Source organism: Syngnathoides biaculeatus, chromosome 18, assembly GCF_019802595.1.
Source record: "Syngnathoides biaculeatus isolate LvHL_M chromosome 18, ASM1980259v1, whole genome shotgun sequence".
In the NCBI taxonomy this organism is placed as follows: Eukaryota; Metazoa; Chordata; class Actinopteri; order Syngnathiformes; family Syngnathidae; genus Syngnathoides; species Syngnathoides biaculeatus.
In genome coordinates, this window is record NC_084657.1 from 2,768,909 (window position 1) to 2,786,614 (window position 17,706).

Below are 17,706 nucleotides of genomic sequence, written 5' to 3' on the forward strand. Positions count from 1 at the left end.
CGTATGCATTATTTGAGAATTTGAGTTATATCACAGTAGTGTGATTATTTGACAGAACTGGATGCATGTTTACAGTACATGCTATGTTGAGACTGGAATATGAAAAGCAGGATTATGAATGGGATGCAGACATGTATTCTGTTGATCATGATTTGGAATTTCACAACTTAATTTTTTATGTAAGACTTTGGGTTGCTGTCAAATTTAATTAATTTCTCAGGGCTTTGTTTAAATTAATCTCCTAAAAGGGGGAGGCCCCAACCATTTAATATCCTCTGAGGGGAGGCTTACTCTGAAAAACTGACTCAATAATGCAAAGCTGAGAGCAATTGACCCCTCCGTAGAAATTGCGTCATCCGCGTCGCTGACCAATCAGAGGCCAGAGATCTGCATAAACCATGCCCCTTTTTGCACGCGCCGTTCCCTCAGACAACGTTGCATGGTCCGGTATAGCTTTTGTTAGCGTTTTATCGCGTATTTGGGTTCGTTAACAATAGATATGGTTAAGAGGTGTAGTCACGGACTTTGTAATCGTGACGACAGGTATCCTGAAAGGCTAGTTGGTGGAATTCAATTCGTACCCTTTCCAAAACCGAAGACCCAGTACGAAAAATGTCTTCGATGGATCAAACTTTGTGGAAGACCGCATCATTAACTGAATCCATCTAAAATCAACCGGAACAGAAGACCGAGTACGAAAAATGTCTTCGATGGATCAAACTTTGTGGAAGACCGCATGATCAACTGAATCCATCAACCGGAACAGATATGTTTGCACGAAGGTAAGCCCTATATTTGATTTTCAATACATGTCTCATATAAATGAATTAGCAGTTCTTCGCTTGCAAAACATAGCTACGTGTGAATGATTGACACACTTGATCTGTGTTGAGCGATATTTTGCGATGATCTGACTGCACAAACGTGTCTCTGTTCGGCGCTTCCGAGCTAAGCTAAACCCGACTTTGTTTGCACGAATGTATGCCCTATATTTGATTTTCAATACATGTCTCATATAAATGAATTAGCAGTTCTTCGCTTGCATAACATAGCTACGTGTGAATGATTGACACACTTGATCTGTGTTGAGCGATATTTTGCAATGATCTGACTGCACAAACGTGTCTCTGTTCGGCGGCTCCCGAGCTAAGCTAAACCGAACTAGCGAGTCCTAAATGCCTTCGACGTGCACCGAGACACCAAGACTGAAGGAAGGATGTTTGAGGACACTATAAAGTAGTGATTGTCGTACTCGGTCGGGACTTACGTAGGTTCGGCACTAATTCAAGAATAATTATTGAGGAGAGCGTGTGATGTTACACAAAGAAAACGAGAGAAACAACTCGTAAATCAAGCCTCGCCTTTTCCTTCATACGGCGGTTCACAAACGGCTATACAGATACACATACAGATTCTGCACACAAGTGTGATATGTAACACGAAAATAGGAAACTATCAATGACGAATTCGTCTTTGGGTTATAATATATTTATTATATTATGTGGCTTCTCGGTCTTCCTCTGACTCCGGAAAGATCTCGTGCTAATATCAATGGTTTCTCCGTTGATATGCATGTAAATACCATTAAAATACCCCACGCTGAAATACTTGAAGCCCTGCTGTTTGCTTTTCAACGATATTCCACTGTTAGCTAAGAATGCGACTGAGATAGGAAAGGAGACTTCGAAACTGAAGAACACTGCCCAGGACAGAGCTCAGAACTAGTGAGAGTCACTCACTCTGGAAGTAGAAAGCCATAGCTGAATGAAAACAGGAAATTTCATCAGGAAGCATTTCTCAAGAGGAATTGAGAGAGAATACTAGAAAACATTTGTCAGCAACAGAGTTAAATCATTTGTGGGGAAGCTTAGCAGAAAATCATGATGTAGTAATTTACAGTCTTGTATCCCAGGGGTAGTAAGGAGCTAAGAAGCAGGGCTGAAACTAGCTTAGGTCAGCACCTGGCCAAACAGAAAAGCTGACAACAATAAGTAGAGCTGAGCTGCAGTACTATAGGAAGGTCACCATTTTTCACACAAGTGGACCCATTTTAAATACAAACACCCAAAAGTGTAATGGGGCCACATAAAACATTTTTTATAGTAATTTTATGGTGAGAGAAAAAAATCTCAAGTCACCACTACACTGGTACGCAGTAAGATCACTAAATAGTCCTGAGAGATGTTGATTGTATTTTATCAATTACTTAATTACTGCGTTTGGATGGAGACCAGTTCATGGTGGTCGCCCAATTATTGCTAGAAAAGGCTCCAGCATGCTTGCGACCCAAGTGAGGGCAATTGGAACAGAAAATGGATGGATGAACTGGTATTTACGTAAAAGTTTATTTTTACAAAATACAGTACATTCCATCCATGTACAAGCATGTAGAATTAATTTGTAGGTTTGATATGCATTGGTCTGGTTTATTACTTGATAAATCATTTTGTGTCACAGTGATGTTTTTTTTTTTTTTTTTTTCCCAAAATTTGCAATTTTTCCCTCCTTAGTGACTACCATAGCCTGGTGACACACATTGTTTACATTAAATACAAGGCAGCAGACAAACTAAAGAGGAACCATTTTTCTTCATCATTTGGAATTGGTTTGGGTTTCCGGCGTGAAACAAAGACCAAAAATCCATTCATCCATCTTCTACCACTTTTCCGGGTCAGCTCACGGGAGCACTAGCTTTAGAAGGGATCCCTAGACTTCCCATTCCCCAGCCATTTCATCCAGCTCTTCCAGAGAGATCCCGAGGCGTTCCCAGACCAGCCGAGAGAGGTGTCCTGGATCATCCCCGGGGTCTCTTCTGGGTGGGACATGCACGGAACACCTCACCAGGGAGGTGTCCGGGAGGCATCTGGATCAGATGCCCCAGGCACCTTAATTGGCTCCTCTCAATGCAGATGACTAAGCTTCTCACCCTCTCGCTAAGGGAGAGTCCGGACACCGTGGAGGAAACTCATATCGGCCGCTTGTATTCGGAATCTTGTTCTTTTGGTCACAAACCACAGCTCGTGACCATAGGTAAGGGTAGGTAAATTGAGAGCTTTGCCTTCTGACTTAGGTCCCTCTTTAACGCAACAGACCAATACAAAGTCCGCATAACTGCAGGTGCTGCACCGATCCCCCGCTCCATTCTTCTCTCGCTCGTGAACAAGACCCCAAGATACTGGAACTCTTCCACTTGGGGCAGGATATAATCCCCAACTCTGAGAGAGCACACCACCCTTTTCCTGTAGGTGCTGATTCTCATCCCAGCCGCTTCATACTTGGCTGCAAACCACTCCAGTGAGCGTTGGAGATGATGACTTGATGAAGCCAACAAAACCACATCATCTGGAAAGAGCAGAGATGCAATGGTGAGTCCAGCAAACCGGACCCCCTCTACGCCTCGGCTCCGGCCAGAAATTCTTATAAAGTTATAAACAAAATCACTGACAAAGGGCAGCCTTGGGGGAGTCCAACGCTCAAAAAGGAGTTCGACTTATTGCCGGCAATGCGGACCAAACTCTGACATAAGTCAGGGACCGAACAGCCCGAATCAGGGGGGTTCGGTACCCCATACTCCCGAAGACCCCCCACAAGAATTCCTGACGGACACGGTCGAGTACCTTTTCCAAGTCCACAAAATGCATTTAGACTGATTGGGCGAACTCCCATGCACCCTCAAGGATCATGCCGAGGGCGTAGAGCTGGTGCACTGTTCCATGGCCAGAATGAAAACCATATTGCTCCTCCTGAATGAGATTCAACTTCCCGATGGACCCCCCTCTCCACAACCCCTGAATAGACCTTACCAGGGAGACTGAGGTGTATTATCTCCCTGTAGTTGGAAGACTCCCTCCAGTTCCCCTTCTTAAAAAGGGGGACCACTACCCCAGTCTGCCAACCTAGCGGCACATTCCCCAATGTCCACGCGATGTTGCAGAGGTGTGTCAACCAGGACACCCCCACAACATCCAGAGCCCTTAACGAACTCTGGACGAATTTCATCGACCCGGCGATAACCAAGGATCTTTTTACCACCTCAGTGACCTCAACACCAGGGATAGAAGAGACCGCCTCAGAGGACCCAGACTCTGCTTCCTCATGGGAAGGCGTGTCGTTGGAATGAGGAGGTCTTCGAAGTATTCTCCCCACCAACATCCAGAGTTGAGGTCAGCAGTGCCTCATCCTCACTATACACAGTGTTGACGGTGCACTGCTTCCCCCTCCTGATACGCCGCAGGGGAGAACAGAACTTCCTCAAAGCCGCCTAGAAGTCATTCTCCATGGCCTCACCGAACTCCTCCCATACCCGGATTTTTGCCTCAGCGACCACCAAAGCTGCATTCCACTTGGTCACCTGGTACCTATCCGTTGCCTTGGAAGGCCCACTGGCAAGAAATGCCTGATAGGACTCCTTCAGCGTGATGGCATCCCTCACTGTTGGTGTCCACCAACGTGTTCGGGGCCACAACAGGCACCGACCACAGCTCCGGTCGGCTGCTTCAGCATTGGAGGCGCGGAACATCGTCCACTCAAACTCAATGTCATCCGCCTCCCGCGGAACATGGGAAAAGTTATTTCGGAGGTGAGAGTTTAAATTTCTTCTGACAGGGGAATCTGCCAGTCGTTCCTAGCAGAGCTTCACAGTACGTTTTGGCCAGCAACGTCAGAACGGCATCTTCCCCAACCATTGGAGCCAACGCCCCACCAGGTGATGATCAGTTGACAGCTCCGCCCTCTCTTCACAAGAGTGTCCAAGAAATAGGGCTACGATAACCGATAATCCAATAACACGACCAAAACGACAATCATCAAACTGCGACCTAGGGTGTCTGGTATCAAGTGCACGTGGATACCCTTATGCCTGAACATGGTGTTCGTTATGAACAATCCGTGATGAACACAGAAACGCAGTAACAGAGCACCACCCGACTTCTGATCGGTGGTGGGGTGGGGTGTGTTGGGGGGGGGGGCGTTCTTGCCAATCACACCTTTCCAAGGTGTCACTGTCATTGCCCTCATGGGCATTGAAGTCCCCCAGCAGAATGATCTCTCTCCAGCACTCCCTCTAAGGACTCCAAAAAGGGTGGGTTTTCTGAAATGCTGTTTGGTGCATCGGCACGAGGCATCCCCCGACCCAAAAGGTGGAGGGAGGCTACCCTTGCATCCAAGGAACAAGTGAACCTCAACGTACAGGCGCCAAGATGGGGGATTATAAGTATACCCACCCCTGCTTGGCACCCCTCAATGTGGATCACTCCTGAGTGGAACAGAGTCCAACCCCTCTCAAGAGGACTGGTACCAGAACCAAGCGGTGAGTAGAGGAGAGTCCGACTTTAACTCGTCAGAACTTCTTGACCTCACGCACCAGATTGGGCTCCTTCCCTGCCAGAGGTGAAATTCCATGTCCCTAGATCTAGGTTCTGTAGCCGGAGATCAGATCGCCAAGGTCCCCCGCCTTCAGCTATGGCCCGCTCACATTTCACCCAACCCCTCTGCCCCCTCTCAGAGGTGGTGAGCCCATGTGAAGGGCGACCCATGTTATCCTTTCGGGCTTTGCCCGGCCGAGCTCCATGGGTGCAGGCCTGGACACCAGGCACTTGCCTTTGAGCCCCACCTCAAGGCCTGGCTCCAGAGGGGGGCCTGGTGACCCACGTCCAGGCAAGGGAAACCTGAATCCATGATTTTTTTACTCGTCGTAGGGGTTCATGGAGAACTACTTAGTCTGGTTCCTCACCTTGAACCTGTTTTCAGTTACACTTCCAAGGGCGTGAAGCCCCAAACAACTTTGCTCCAACGATCATCGGGACACACAAACCCCTCCACTACGATAAGGTGATGGATTGAGGAGGGGCAAAGAGCAAACAGTCTGCAATTTACCATGTTTAAAGTTTAAAACCAAAGTGAGTAACAATGAAGGAAAAATCTCCAATAAGAAACATCCACTTTGTTAGAATTATTTCACATTTCTTCACATATGCCAAGAAAGCAGCCTGGTAGAAGATGTGGCAAAAGCAGTCATTTGACCACTGACTAATCCACTTCAATGGTGAATGAGTACATGTTATCCAAATGCGTTACACACTTCATTTATGTTTATTCCAGTCACAGCATTGTGTATCGCTTTTTAATTAATGTGTTTTGACTTCACAATAAGATGGAAGTCCAACAAATATTACAGTAGCATGAAATAAACTTCCCGTGTCTTAATAATGCTGGCTGGATATATTTCTATATGACTAAGAGCCCCGTGAGAAAGGGTATTCAGTGTAATAATGACATTATAACATAAGAGAACACGCATAAAGCCTCATTTTGTAGACAGTTATTTTTGCTACTAAATAAAATGTTTGTGAGATACTAGATAACCTACCTGGTAAATATCTGGAGTACTATATACTATATGCAGCATTTTGTGTAAGGTTAATTTTGTTTGGAAACAGCACCCTTTATTCATTGCAGTCAGTGCAGTTTTATTTTCTGTTCCATATTAATCTCAAAGTAAATAGTTTGCTAGCTTGGTGATGTTATGTTATTCAATGATTAGTGACACACATCTTCAGTATACTGGGAATGAAAGTGAAGAATGTCAAGACAAAACTACTCACCAGTGAGTCACATATGACTTCGCTCTTGTAAAAATCTAGAATGAAATTAAGAAATAATGATTAAAGAGGGTAAATACAAATGAAGAAACAGAAAAGCTAGAAATTCCCAATAGCGTAATCTGGTATTTTTCTGTGTAAATTTGCTGGACAACATTTGACAAGACAATGATGTTTGTTCTTGTGAGGCCAACTCGACAAATTAACACTGACCACTAGAGATGCGATCTCCTACACAAAGATGGAGGGTGAAATATGTGTCCAGCAGTGGGGAGCCATTTTTGTTGACGATGTTTCTCGCTGCAATGCTCCGCAGATGACGCAATCGTCTCTGTTGGACAGACAGAATAATACGGAGCAGCATTAAGAGAACAGAACAGACCAAAGGCAAAATCGCAAATTCCATTCTAGTTAGAGAATGAAAAAACAGCTAATTTAAAGACACAGAACCATCATTATGTCCTAGGACAAATGGTGACACAGAACATAGTTGTTTAATCAGTTCAAATAACAAAAACATGAGATCTTCATAGTGAAGATATACAATCACGTGAGAAATGTATTCACGTTTTAGCACAGAAGCACTATCATTTTTAAGACTGAATTACAAAACACTTAACTTTCACTTCATCTTCAAGTAAGGACGCATGGTAAGAAGGAAATTGCTAGAATATATACATTATGTTCTGTGACCTTTAAGTCAAGTTTTAAAAATAATATCTGTGTACATTCACAGATATCCAGGTAATCTGCAAAGGTTGAATCCCAGCAACTGGACCTGAAAATTTACATTGCAAAACAGGTGTTTTCTGAACTGCTGCATAGGCAGCGGTGCCAAATGGTATTACATAGGACATGACGTTTAAAAAGTAAAATCTGTCAAGGCCCTGCTTTGAGAAAATGTGTTACAATGGTGCACAACGTCATTGGTGAACAGTAGGTTCAGTTGCATGCCTGCTGTCATACTGCGATCAAATGGAAGTGTATAAGGGGATTCCTTATACAGTGAAGAAAATATGTATTTGAACACTCTGCTATATTGCAAGTTCTCCCACTTAGAAATCATGGTAGGGTCTGAAATTTCCATCGTTGGTGCATGTCCACTGTGAGGAAGATAATTTAAAGAGAAAAATCCAGAAATCACAATGTATGATTTTTGTAAACGATTTATTTGTGTGATACAGCTGCAAATAAGTATTTGAACACCCGAGGAAACCAATGTTAATATTTGGTTTAGTATCCTCTGTTTCCAATTATAGAGGTCAAACGTTGGCGGAAGGTGTCTGGTGTTCTATGTGACAAAAGCGTATCCTACAGGATGAAGGGCAAAGTTTATAAAACAGTGTTGAGGCCAGCCATGAGGTGCGGATTAGAGACGGTGGCCCTGAAGAAACAACACGAAGCAGAACTTGCGGTAGCAGAAATTAAGATGCTGAGGTGTGAACAGGTTGGATAGGGTTAGCAATGAGCTCATTAGAGGGACAGCCAAAGTTGGATGTTTTGGAGACAAGGTTAGAGAGAGCAGACTTCCATGGTTTGGACATGTTCAGAGGCGAGAGAGTGAGTATATTGGTAGAAGGGTGCTGAGGATGGAGCTGCCAGGCAAAAGAGCGAGAGGAAGACCAAAGAGAAGGTTGATGGATGTGGTGAAGGAGGACATGAGGACAGTTGGTGTTAAGAGAGGAGGATGCACGAGATACGCTCAGATGGAAAAAGATGACACACCGTGGCGACCCCTAACGGGACAAGCCGAAAGAAAAAGAAGAATAAACGTTTCTTGTAGTTGTTCACCAGGTTTGCACACACTGCAGGAGGGATTTTGGCCCACTCCTCCACACAGATCTTCTCTAGATCAGACACATTTCTGGGCTGTCGCTGAGAAACGGAGTTTTAGCTCCCTCCAAAGATTTTCTATTGGGTTTAGGTCTTGACACTGGCTAGGCCATGCCAGAACCTTGATATGCTTCTTACAGAGCCACTCATTGGTTTTCCTGGCTGTGTGCTTTGGGTCATTGTCATGTTGAAAGACCCAGCCATGACCCATCGATCAATGCTCTGACTGAGGGAAAGAGATTCTTCCCCAAAATCTCACAATACATGGCCGCAGTCATCCTCTCCTTAATACAGTGCAGTCGTCCTGTCCCATGTGCAGAAAAACAACCCCAAAAAATGATGCTACCACCCCCATGCTTCACAGTGGGGATGGTGTTCTTGGGATGGAACTCATCATTTGTCTTCCTCCAAACACGGTTCGTGGACTTATGACCAAAAAGTTTGGTTTTGGTCTCATCTGACCACAAAACTTTCTCCCATGACTCCTCTGTATCATCCAAATGGTCATCGGCAAACCTAAGGTGGGCCTTGACCTGTGCTGGTTTAAGCAGGGGAACCTTCCGTGCCATGCATGATTTCAAACCATGACGTCTTAGTGTATTACCAACAGTCACCTTGGAAACGGTGGTCGCAGCTCTTTTCAGGTCATTGACCAAGTCCTGTCGTGCAGTCCTGGGCTGATTCCTCACCTTTCTAAGAATCACTGAGACCCCACGAGGTGATATCTTGCCTGGGGCTCCACTCTGATCGAAATTGACCGTCATGTTTAGCTTTTTCCATTTTCTAATAATTGCTCCAACAGTGGACCTTTTTTCACCAAGCTGCTTGGCAATTTCTCCGTGGCCCTTTCTAGCCGTGTGGAGTTGTACAATTTTGTCTCTGGTGTCTTTGAACAGCTCTTTGGTCTTGGCCATGCTAAACAAGTTTGAGTCTGACTGATTGTATAGGGTGGACAAGTGTCTTTATGCAGCTAACGACCTCACACAGGTGAATCTGATTCAGGATAATACGTGGAGTGGAGGTGGACTTTTAAACGCGGACTAACAGCTCAGAATTGTAGCTGATAGACAGGCGTTTAAATACTTATTTGGAGCTGTATCACACAAATACATCGTTTAAAAAAAAAAAAAAAAAAAAAAAAAATCATACATTGTGATTTCTGGAATTTTCTTTTTAGATTATCTCTCTCACAGTGGACATGCAGCTATGATGAAAATTTCAGACCCCTCCATGATTTCTAAGTGGGAGAACGTGCAATATAGCAGGGTGTTCAAAAATGTATTTTCTTTACTGTATGTCGAGGCACAAGAACACTGATTGTTCCACAAGGGACTTTCTACCTGCCCTTAAAAATGTCAGTGCGCATGGATGGATGTGATCCCCTGCCAAACACAAATGGTTGTGACTGCAGTGTGAAAGCGTCTGTCCAAGGAAAAATGATGAATAGCAAACTTAAGGTCTGTCGTGAGAATTAAAATGATCAGATACTTCCGAAGCTAATATAGGAAAAAGCAATTTACAGGTCACAAATCTTTAGTAAATTCTGAGACAGGTACCATTCCTATAAAAAAAAAAAAAAAAATTTTAATTCTCCACTTTGCAATGATTACGTTTGAAAATAATAACATTCTCAGTGCATCAGTGTGTTGTACTGTATGTAGTGTACAAAGTATGCAGTAAAACTATTTTTTTTAAATGTAAGCCTCTCCATTGGCCAGGAGAACTGTCCTCATCAACCACTTTTTCACATTGTACCTCTTCAGTCCTTTTTTTTTTTTTTTTCCCCCACCAAAATCCTGAACCAATTCTGCTACATGCATTCCAAAGTCTTATGACTGAAATAGTTATTAAAGTATGAGCGGCACAGTGACTCAGCTGGTAAAGCGTTGGCCTCACAGTTCTGAGGACCCGGGTTCGATCCCGGCCCCACCTGTGTGGAGTTTGCATGTTCTCCCCATGCCTGCGTCGGTTTGCTCCAGGCACTCCCGTTCCCACCCACACCCCAAAAACATGCAACATTAATTGGAGACTCCGAGGTGTGATTGTGAGTGCAGCTGTTTGTCTCGATGTGCCCTGCGATTGGCTGGCAACCAGTTCAAGGTGTACCCTGCCTCCTGCTCGTTGACAGCTAGGATGGGCTCCAGCACTCCCCGCGACCCTCGTGAGGATAAGTGGCAAAAAAGAAAATGGATGGATGGATTAAAGTATGACTTTGCCACCCGTCCTTACAATCTGCATGGAATTTATTACTTCTTAAGTAATTGTCCTTTAAAGGAAGCCATTATGGAAACAGAAGGCCCTCGCTCCAACATGAACATTCAGAACAAGTCTTAAACATTTTCAAACAGATTTGTGTGCCTTGCATAACCGCATGAGCCAATATTACACAACATAATTAACTTTGAACATTTTTTGTAACTATCCGAATTCACGTTGATGATCACTAAACACCATACAAATGAAAATGCACACCCAAGCTGTGTCACTCACGTCAGTGGATTCGTCCAACTGCAGTGAGAAACATTCACAACCTCCGATGTCCTTCCACACATCAGCCATGGCTTCACAGCACCTTTACAGCTGCAGAGATTTTATTGAAGATAATATTTCCACCTTATTTTTAAAAGATCGTCTTGGAAGGACATCTTGTTATTAACCTTGATGCGACGAACCCGCGGAATGACGCTTCGGTGGCAGCTTTCACTGTTGAACTGCAGTATATTGTGTGAAAAGTGACTCCTGTGCGGCCAATTGGCATTTTAGTACGTTCACTTTTCTCATTCTCAGGTTGCTTTTTGGCGGAATGTCAGTGTCGTATTTTCCATAAACAGTTAGAAAATGCCGCTCCGCATTTCACTACACTGGCAGATGAGGCAAACGCACTCTGGAAATGACATTGTGAAAAAAATTGTCCGCCAACCCATTCCGTATGAAAGTAATACATTTTTATCTACTTTAGTGCAGCATTCGTACTCATGTTTGTTAAGATTTCTTAAGTGAGTGCTTAAAATAGGGGGGGGGGAGACACTCACTGACAGTGTGTTTTCCTGTACTCTCGTTGTTTGCACATGCGCGGTGAGCTAAAGTTAAAAAAAAAAAAAAAAAAAAAAAAAACAATACGGCTGTTGTCTTTTTTTATTTCTCGGCACGCCGTCGTGATCGATCAGTCGCATTAAGCACCCCTTTTCTAACCAGTCATGCTCCGTGCAACCCAATGCTAGACAATGAAAAAAAATTAATAAAGCTTAGCCTGGCTGGCTACTTCTGCAAGACACCAGAACAGAGTTGCTGCAGTACTTCAACTGCGCTTACTTTTGTTTATGAACTGTACTTTACTAATCATTTTTTTCCTACTTCCTATTTCCTCTTTCATTCCCAAATTGTTCCATTTTCTATTTCCTTTCACTACAAAGCATTTCATGTTTAATTGTTCTGTCGACACACAACAATATTGCTACTGAAATAGTCGTCAGTATTTTGAAGTGCACAAGTGTAATATTTTGTGGCCTCCAAAATAGGTTTAAAAATTATGTAAAATGTCCCCATAGCAAAGAAATAATGCCAGATGCCTCATTCTAACCTCTATTAATAAACTCACAAGACAGACCAGTGCATTTACTTTTGCTGTCATGTATATCATTGGCGCAATACTACTGTTATATTCCATGGGTTAGAGTTTGTTAAAGATTCGTAGGTCGTTTTGAAAATGTAGCGTTAGCACGCTGATCCACTCCTGGTGGAGGCGCAGCATGATTCTTCTTGTGCTTATAATATTTGGGATTCAGTCATGCAACCGAGCATGTGACATCAAAAGCGATTACAACAAAGATATGCAGAGGATTTTATGAGATGGTCACTTGACCAGAATTAAACAAAAAACGGACTGTACTTCTCATGGCTGACTTGTCATTCAAATATTACAACTATTCGACGACAGTCAGGCATCGAATAAAATATATATCCATCCATCCATCCATTTTTTTCAGCTGCCAATCCTTACAAGGGTCACGGGAGTGATGGAGCCCATTGGGCACGAGGCAGGGTACACCCTGAATTGGTTGCCAGCCAATCGCAGGACACATAGAGACAAAAAAACAGTCGCACTCACAATCACACCTTGGGGCAATTTCGAGTCTCCAATTAAAGCATGTTTTTGAGATGAGGGAGGAAACAGGAGTGTCCGGAGAAAACCCACGCAGGCACAGGGAGAACATGCAAACTCCACACGGGGGTGGGGGGGCTGGGATTGAGGTTTTTGGGGTTTTCTCCGAACTGTGAGGCCAACGCTTTATACCTGCTCCATCATGCAAACTTCACACAGGCGGAGCCAGGATTTCAACCCCGGTCCTCCGAACTGTGAGGCCAACGCTCTAACCAGTTGCTTATACCAAACTGAGAGCAAACAATTGGGGCTCATGTTTCGGAGGCACAAGTTCTGTACACCCCAATAAAATCAATTCATTTTGTGATTTCAAATTTATTATTCATGAGCTAGTACAGTATGACTAAACACTGCGAAACTCAGTTACTGCTGCCCATGTGACTGCAGTACACACAATAATGAAATGAAAATAATTTATAAAGTCTGACTAAATACTACTTCAAACTGAGCACAAAATGTGTAAAATGGTTCTTTATGAGAATGAACCTTAAGCTGCTTATCCTCACAAGGGTCCCGGGAGTGCTGAAATCTAGCCTAGCTATTTCCGGCAGGAGAGGAGAGCGGTATTTCTTATGCAATGACAACTGTCCAAATGATTGAATTTAAAGTGCCCAATAGTGTGGTGAACAACAGTTATGTACATGACGCAAGATGATGAAAATAGCGGAAGTGCACCACTTGTCATCTCGAGGGGTTGTCAACGGGCTATTTTTTATTTTTTTTTCCACCCCAAGATTAGTTGATGCGTGCAAAACTTTTGCAAGTGATGAAATGAATGAAAACTAAAATGCCAACTAATCTCAGGCTTTTGTCTAATTTGCGTGATATTCCAGTGGAACGTCCGGTGAAAACTATCCAAGTATTCGATGTTTATTGAGTAGAAAGACCTAAGAAAACTCGCTGTATTCACATACCACTGTTTTTCCTTCCTGTCACTGCTGGGCTGTACGAATACAAAGTTTACTTGCAGGAAGATCGGAAGTGTTTTTCACAAGAACCAAAAGTGGGAATCCATGGACACTGAAAACAACCCAGAAAAGAACGAGGACGTGTCCAATGTGGGTAAAGTTTTACAATATTCGGTGTGACCCAAGCTAGCAGCGGTTAGCTTCCTCGCTAGCCTGACAGGCCTGCCTTGCTCCTCCAGGGCAGCAGTTGCAACTGACATTCAAAACTCCTACAACAGCTCGCCCCCGGGGTAATAATGTTCGTCTGCGTCAGGATGGGTTCGACCGCTGTTGGACATACCTGCTGGGATGTGAGCTCTACGTGCAAGGCTCGGGATGATGAAGCTCCAGAGTTGCTAACAGAAGCGGCGGGGATGGCGAGAACCCGACCGGTGATGGAGCTCATCCTCCTGTCGGCATCGAAGCGGCTCGCCCTCAAACAGCAAAATATTCCATGTTCGGCGTTCACAGACACGTAGCTTTGAGTTTGAAAGGCTCAAAACATCTTTTTTTTTTTTTTAAGCTAAGACGCTACAACAGCTGTCAGCTAACCAACAAGTCGTAAACAAAGTACTGTACCGGAACGTCTCTTTCGCTACACTCGCTTCGGAAATCCGTCTCCGGTATCGGGCGGTGACGCCTGCGCTTCTTATTGGCTTTAATCGAACGTCCATCACGAAGAAACGGCCCAACTCACGTGACTGTTGGTTCGTCGGTCTGTTTCGCTTTCACGGTTTAGGTCGAAATCTGTCAAAGCAGCCGAATATGAGGAAGTTGCCCTCAACGGCGTAACTGGCCGCCGATTTAATAATAATAAAAATTGCCCATACACTCCAAAATAAGAGGGTACTAAATAGAGCTTTTTTTTTTTTTTTTTTTTTTTCTATTTGGGAACACTTTTGTATGTACACTTATGTATGCTCTTGTGACTCTCCGCTAGATAGCATTGTGCGAGATGGAAAAAGTAATCACACCTGAAGTAAAAGTAGTAAGTACAGATTATTTCGTAAAGCATTATTGTGTAAAAGTACATACAGTATTGTATTTGACCACTCTTCTTTTCCTTTCGGCTTGTCCCGTTAAGGGTTGCCGTATCGCGTCATCTTTTTCCACGTAAGTATAGATTTGACTCATTAAAGGTGAAGTCTTGCCTTTTTAATTAACATCAGAATATTTTTTTAAAATAAGAAATTACCAGAGGGGCGGCATGGTGGAGCAGCTGGTAAAGCGTCGGCCTCACAGTTCTGAGGACCCGGGTTCGATAACTGTGTGGAATTTGCATGTACTCTCCGTGCCTGTGCGGGTTTTCTCCACGCACTCCGGTTTCCTTCCACACCCCAAAAAACATGCAAGGTTAATTGGAGATTCTAAATTGCCCCGAGGTGGGATTGTGAGTGTGGCTGTTGTCTGTCTTTATGTGCCCTGCCATTGGCTGACAACCGGTTCAGGGTGTACCCCGCCTCCTGCCTTTTGACAGCTGGGATAGGCTCCAGCACTCCCTCCCCCTTGTGAGAATAAGCGGGAAAGAAGATGGATAGATGGATGGAAGGGGAAGTTTGCTGTTTAAAAAAAAACATTTTGTTAGAATGTTAAAACTGTCTTTATGACCTCAAAGTAGAATATTATTAAAATAATCATTGGAAGAATCCGCTGTGGCTTCATAAAATGCCTCTAATTTAATTTTATATACTATTTCAGGTCACTGAAGGTGGAGCGGTACACACACCTGCCTTTGGTGCGGGCAGTGTTGGATCGATTCCCACTCAGTGATTGTGTCGATATCTGCCCTGCAACTGACTGGCCACCAGTTCAGGGTGTAGTCTGCCTTTCGCCCGAAGCTAGCCGGGATAGGCTCCAGCTTCCCTGCAACCCTGGTGAGAATAAGCGGCTTGGATGATGACATGACATTTCAAAAATTGTCGCGTCATGACACTAGCCAATCAGACAGTGTAAATAGAAGGTATCATTTACACACATAGGCAAATGCCACAGCCTTGCTCCCCATACACACCCTCGAGCTTCGTGAAGAATTTTAATTGATAAATTAAATCTACCTCTGTTTAGTAATGAAAGTTAAAACGAAAGAATTGGACAGGTCTCAAGGCAAAAAAAAAAAAGGATAAATGTTCATACAATCCATGTCTCTCTCATCCATTGTGAGTAGACAATAACAAGCAGCAAGATTGTGCTCAAATGTCTAACATGTTTCCCCTCCATACTGAATACCGTTTAACATGGTGTTTAATAAACAATTGATGGTCCCTTTTTAAATCCCTCCCACATTATTTGGATTCCCACATATTTTCTCGGCAGGAAAGCTCCTGCTCCATTATCACTGGCTCCAGGACATGCGCTGCTGGACTATGATTGATTGTTGTATACTTGTAAAACACGCCCTACTGCGATCAGGCGTTTTTTTTTTTTTTAAAAAAAGTGACTTAAAGTGCCACTATCATGAAATGCATCATTTTTAGTAAGTTATTAATGAAAAAAACAGCAGCCAACATGGATCCATGCGTTTTTTTCCCCACCACAAAACATGATTTTGACGTATACAGCTTTTTGTAACTCCCGCCGTGAAAAGGGATTTGTTTTCGAAAAGAATCAAAAAGTGACGTACATGGCAGGACCGCCCTGAAGGGGACTCGTTTGTGTTTGTTAGTTTGACCTCCGGGAAGGTAGCTCATTGTTCCTTCGTATTAGCCAAAATGCCGGCTCGTCGGATTGCTGGACATTGCTTGAACACTCGGGAGGATGGATCTAGCCTTCATAAGTTTGCAAGAGACCCGGTTCGTTGTGAAAAATGGATTGCACGGGTGCAAAGGACGAGAGCTTCTGCGTCGGGCTCGCGCGGGAAGGCTGCCGCATTGCGCCCCGCGGACTAACACAGCTTCGGCCAGGCTGACTCATACATACTCTCTGAGAGTCTGTTGCCGCCGCGGCAGTATGTATGAGCCAGCCTGGCTGAAGCCGTGGTCGTCCGCGAGCCACAAAGCGGCAGCCTTCGCCGGCTTTGTCGCCGTGTCCGCCAGTCACGGCTTCGGCGCCACGTCCGCCAGTCACGGCTTTGGCTGGGGTGGCTCATCTTCGGGCCGCTTCATGGTGTTGTCATCGCTCACGGCTGAGTATGCTACATACTGTCATACCGTCAGGGAGTCTGTTGTTAGTTAGAAGTGATCTGCATATAATCTAAATATGGCTCCAAACGATAGGATAATATTGGCCCGGACACTTGACTCGATTGTGATACGTTCTCTTCTTCAAAAAGAGCTTCCGTGTCCCACAGTACACATTAGAGGCCACAGCGTGTTTTCAATGGCGAATGTCTGGGGTGACATCACGGACAGTAAATGCAGCCAATATGGCGACCACTTGGATGTCGAATGAGACTTCCGCAACTTTGCGCATGGATGACCAATGAATACTGTATTTTTGTCTCCACTCATAATTAGTTTTTCGTGTAGACATTGAAGTGAATAATGTGATATGTATTTTTCATTTCACTATTTTAGAATGTTTATAGGGATGACACGTTACCTTTAAGTGCGGCAGTGTTAAAATATCCTAAATCTCCTTCGGACCCAACCTTGTCCTAATACCTAATCAAAACACATTTTTGTTCATAAATATGTGATATCCATTTGAAATGGTCATCTCATGACTTCTGCGTCGCCTGCCCTTCCCACAAGACAGGAGCCAATCATATTGTATCCTGCCGAGAAACTACGTGCGAATTCCCATAATGTAACGGTCCCCCCTTGAGTCTCTGACCAAATAGGAGCACGAGCCTTTGCACTCTAAACAAGCCAATATTAGACAAAGGTGCTTATGTTAGTACCGTGACGTGTCGTCATTTCATTGGTTTGGGTTTTACAGGTACTGTACTTTTGGGAATGTACAGTCAAGACTTTTTTTTTTTTTCTTGACAGAACATTTTACTCATGTACTACTGTCAGGTCATTCTGACAGTTGAACCAAATGTGACAAAAAGCGTTGTTTAAAAAAAATTGCAAACCCCCCCCCCCGAGTATTCGAAGTAAAATTAGAAGTATTTGAAAAAGTTGGAATTTTTGTCTTTATTGTGACTTCCATATGTACTTTACACTTTGCATGGCTTTTCAGGAGAAACCTAAAAGGTGCTGTTTCCCTGGGAATTTGATTTTTA

At 43.9% G+C, this 17,706-nt stretch overlaps 1 protein-coding gene and 1 long non-coding RNA gene across 4 annotated transcripts in view; one reads left to right on the forward strand and one right to left on the reverse strand.

Annotated features, from left to right (window-relative positions):
* Positions 1-14,986, reverse strand: part of uvrag (UV radiation resistance associated gene) — a 91,503-nt gene extending 76,517 nt beyond the window's left edge. The window contains exons 1-4 of one of the 3 annotated variants that reach the window (XM_061803746.1): positions 14,737-14,986; positions 13,843-13,975; positions 6,813-6,930; positions 6,603-6,637 (exon numbers count right to left, since the gene is read on the reverse strand). In XM_061803746.1, the coding sequence (XP_061659730.1) occupies positions 6,603-6,637; positions 6,813-6,930; positions 13,843-13,975; positions 14,737-14,750 (300 nt within the window). In that variant the 5' untranslated portion in view covers positions 14,751-14,986. Of the gene's footprint in view, positions 1-6,602; positions 6,638-6,812; positions 6,931-13,842; positions 13,976-14,120; positions 14,335-14,736 lie in introns of those variants that run through there. The other 2 variants (XM_061803745.1, XM_061803747.1) reach the window with 2 other exon arrangements.
* On the forward strand, positions 14,261-17,553 carry LOC133491968 (uncharacterized). Its single transcript, XR_009792527.1, has 4 exons — positions 14,261-14,387; positions 14,482-14,529; positions 14,626-14,654; positions 15,240-17,553. It is a non-coding gene; the product is annotated as an uncharacterized LOC133491968 (long non-coding RNA).
* The last annotated feature ends 153 nt before the right edge of the window (positions 17,554-17,706 follow it).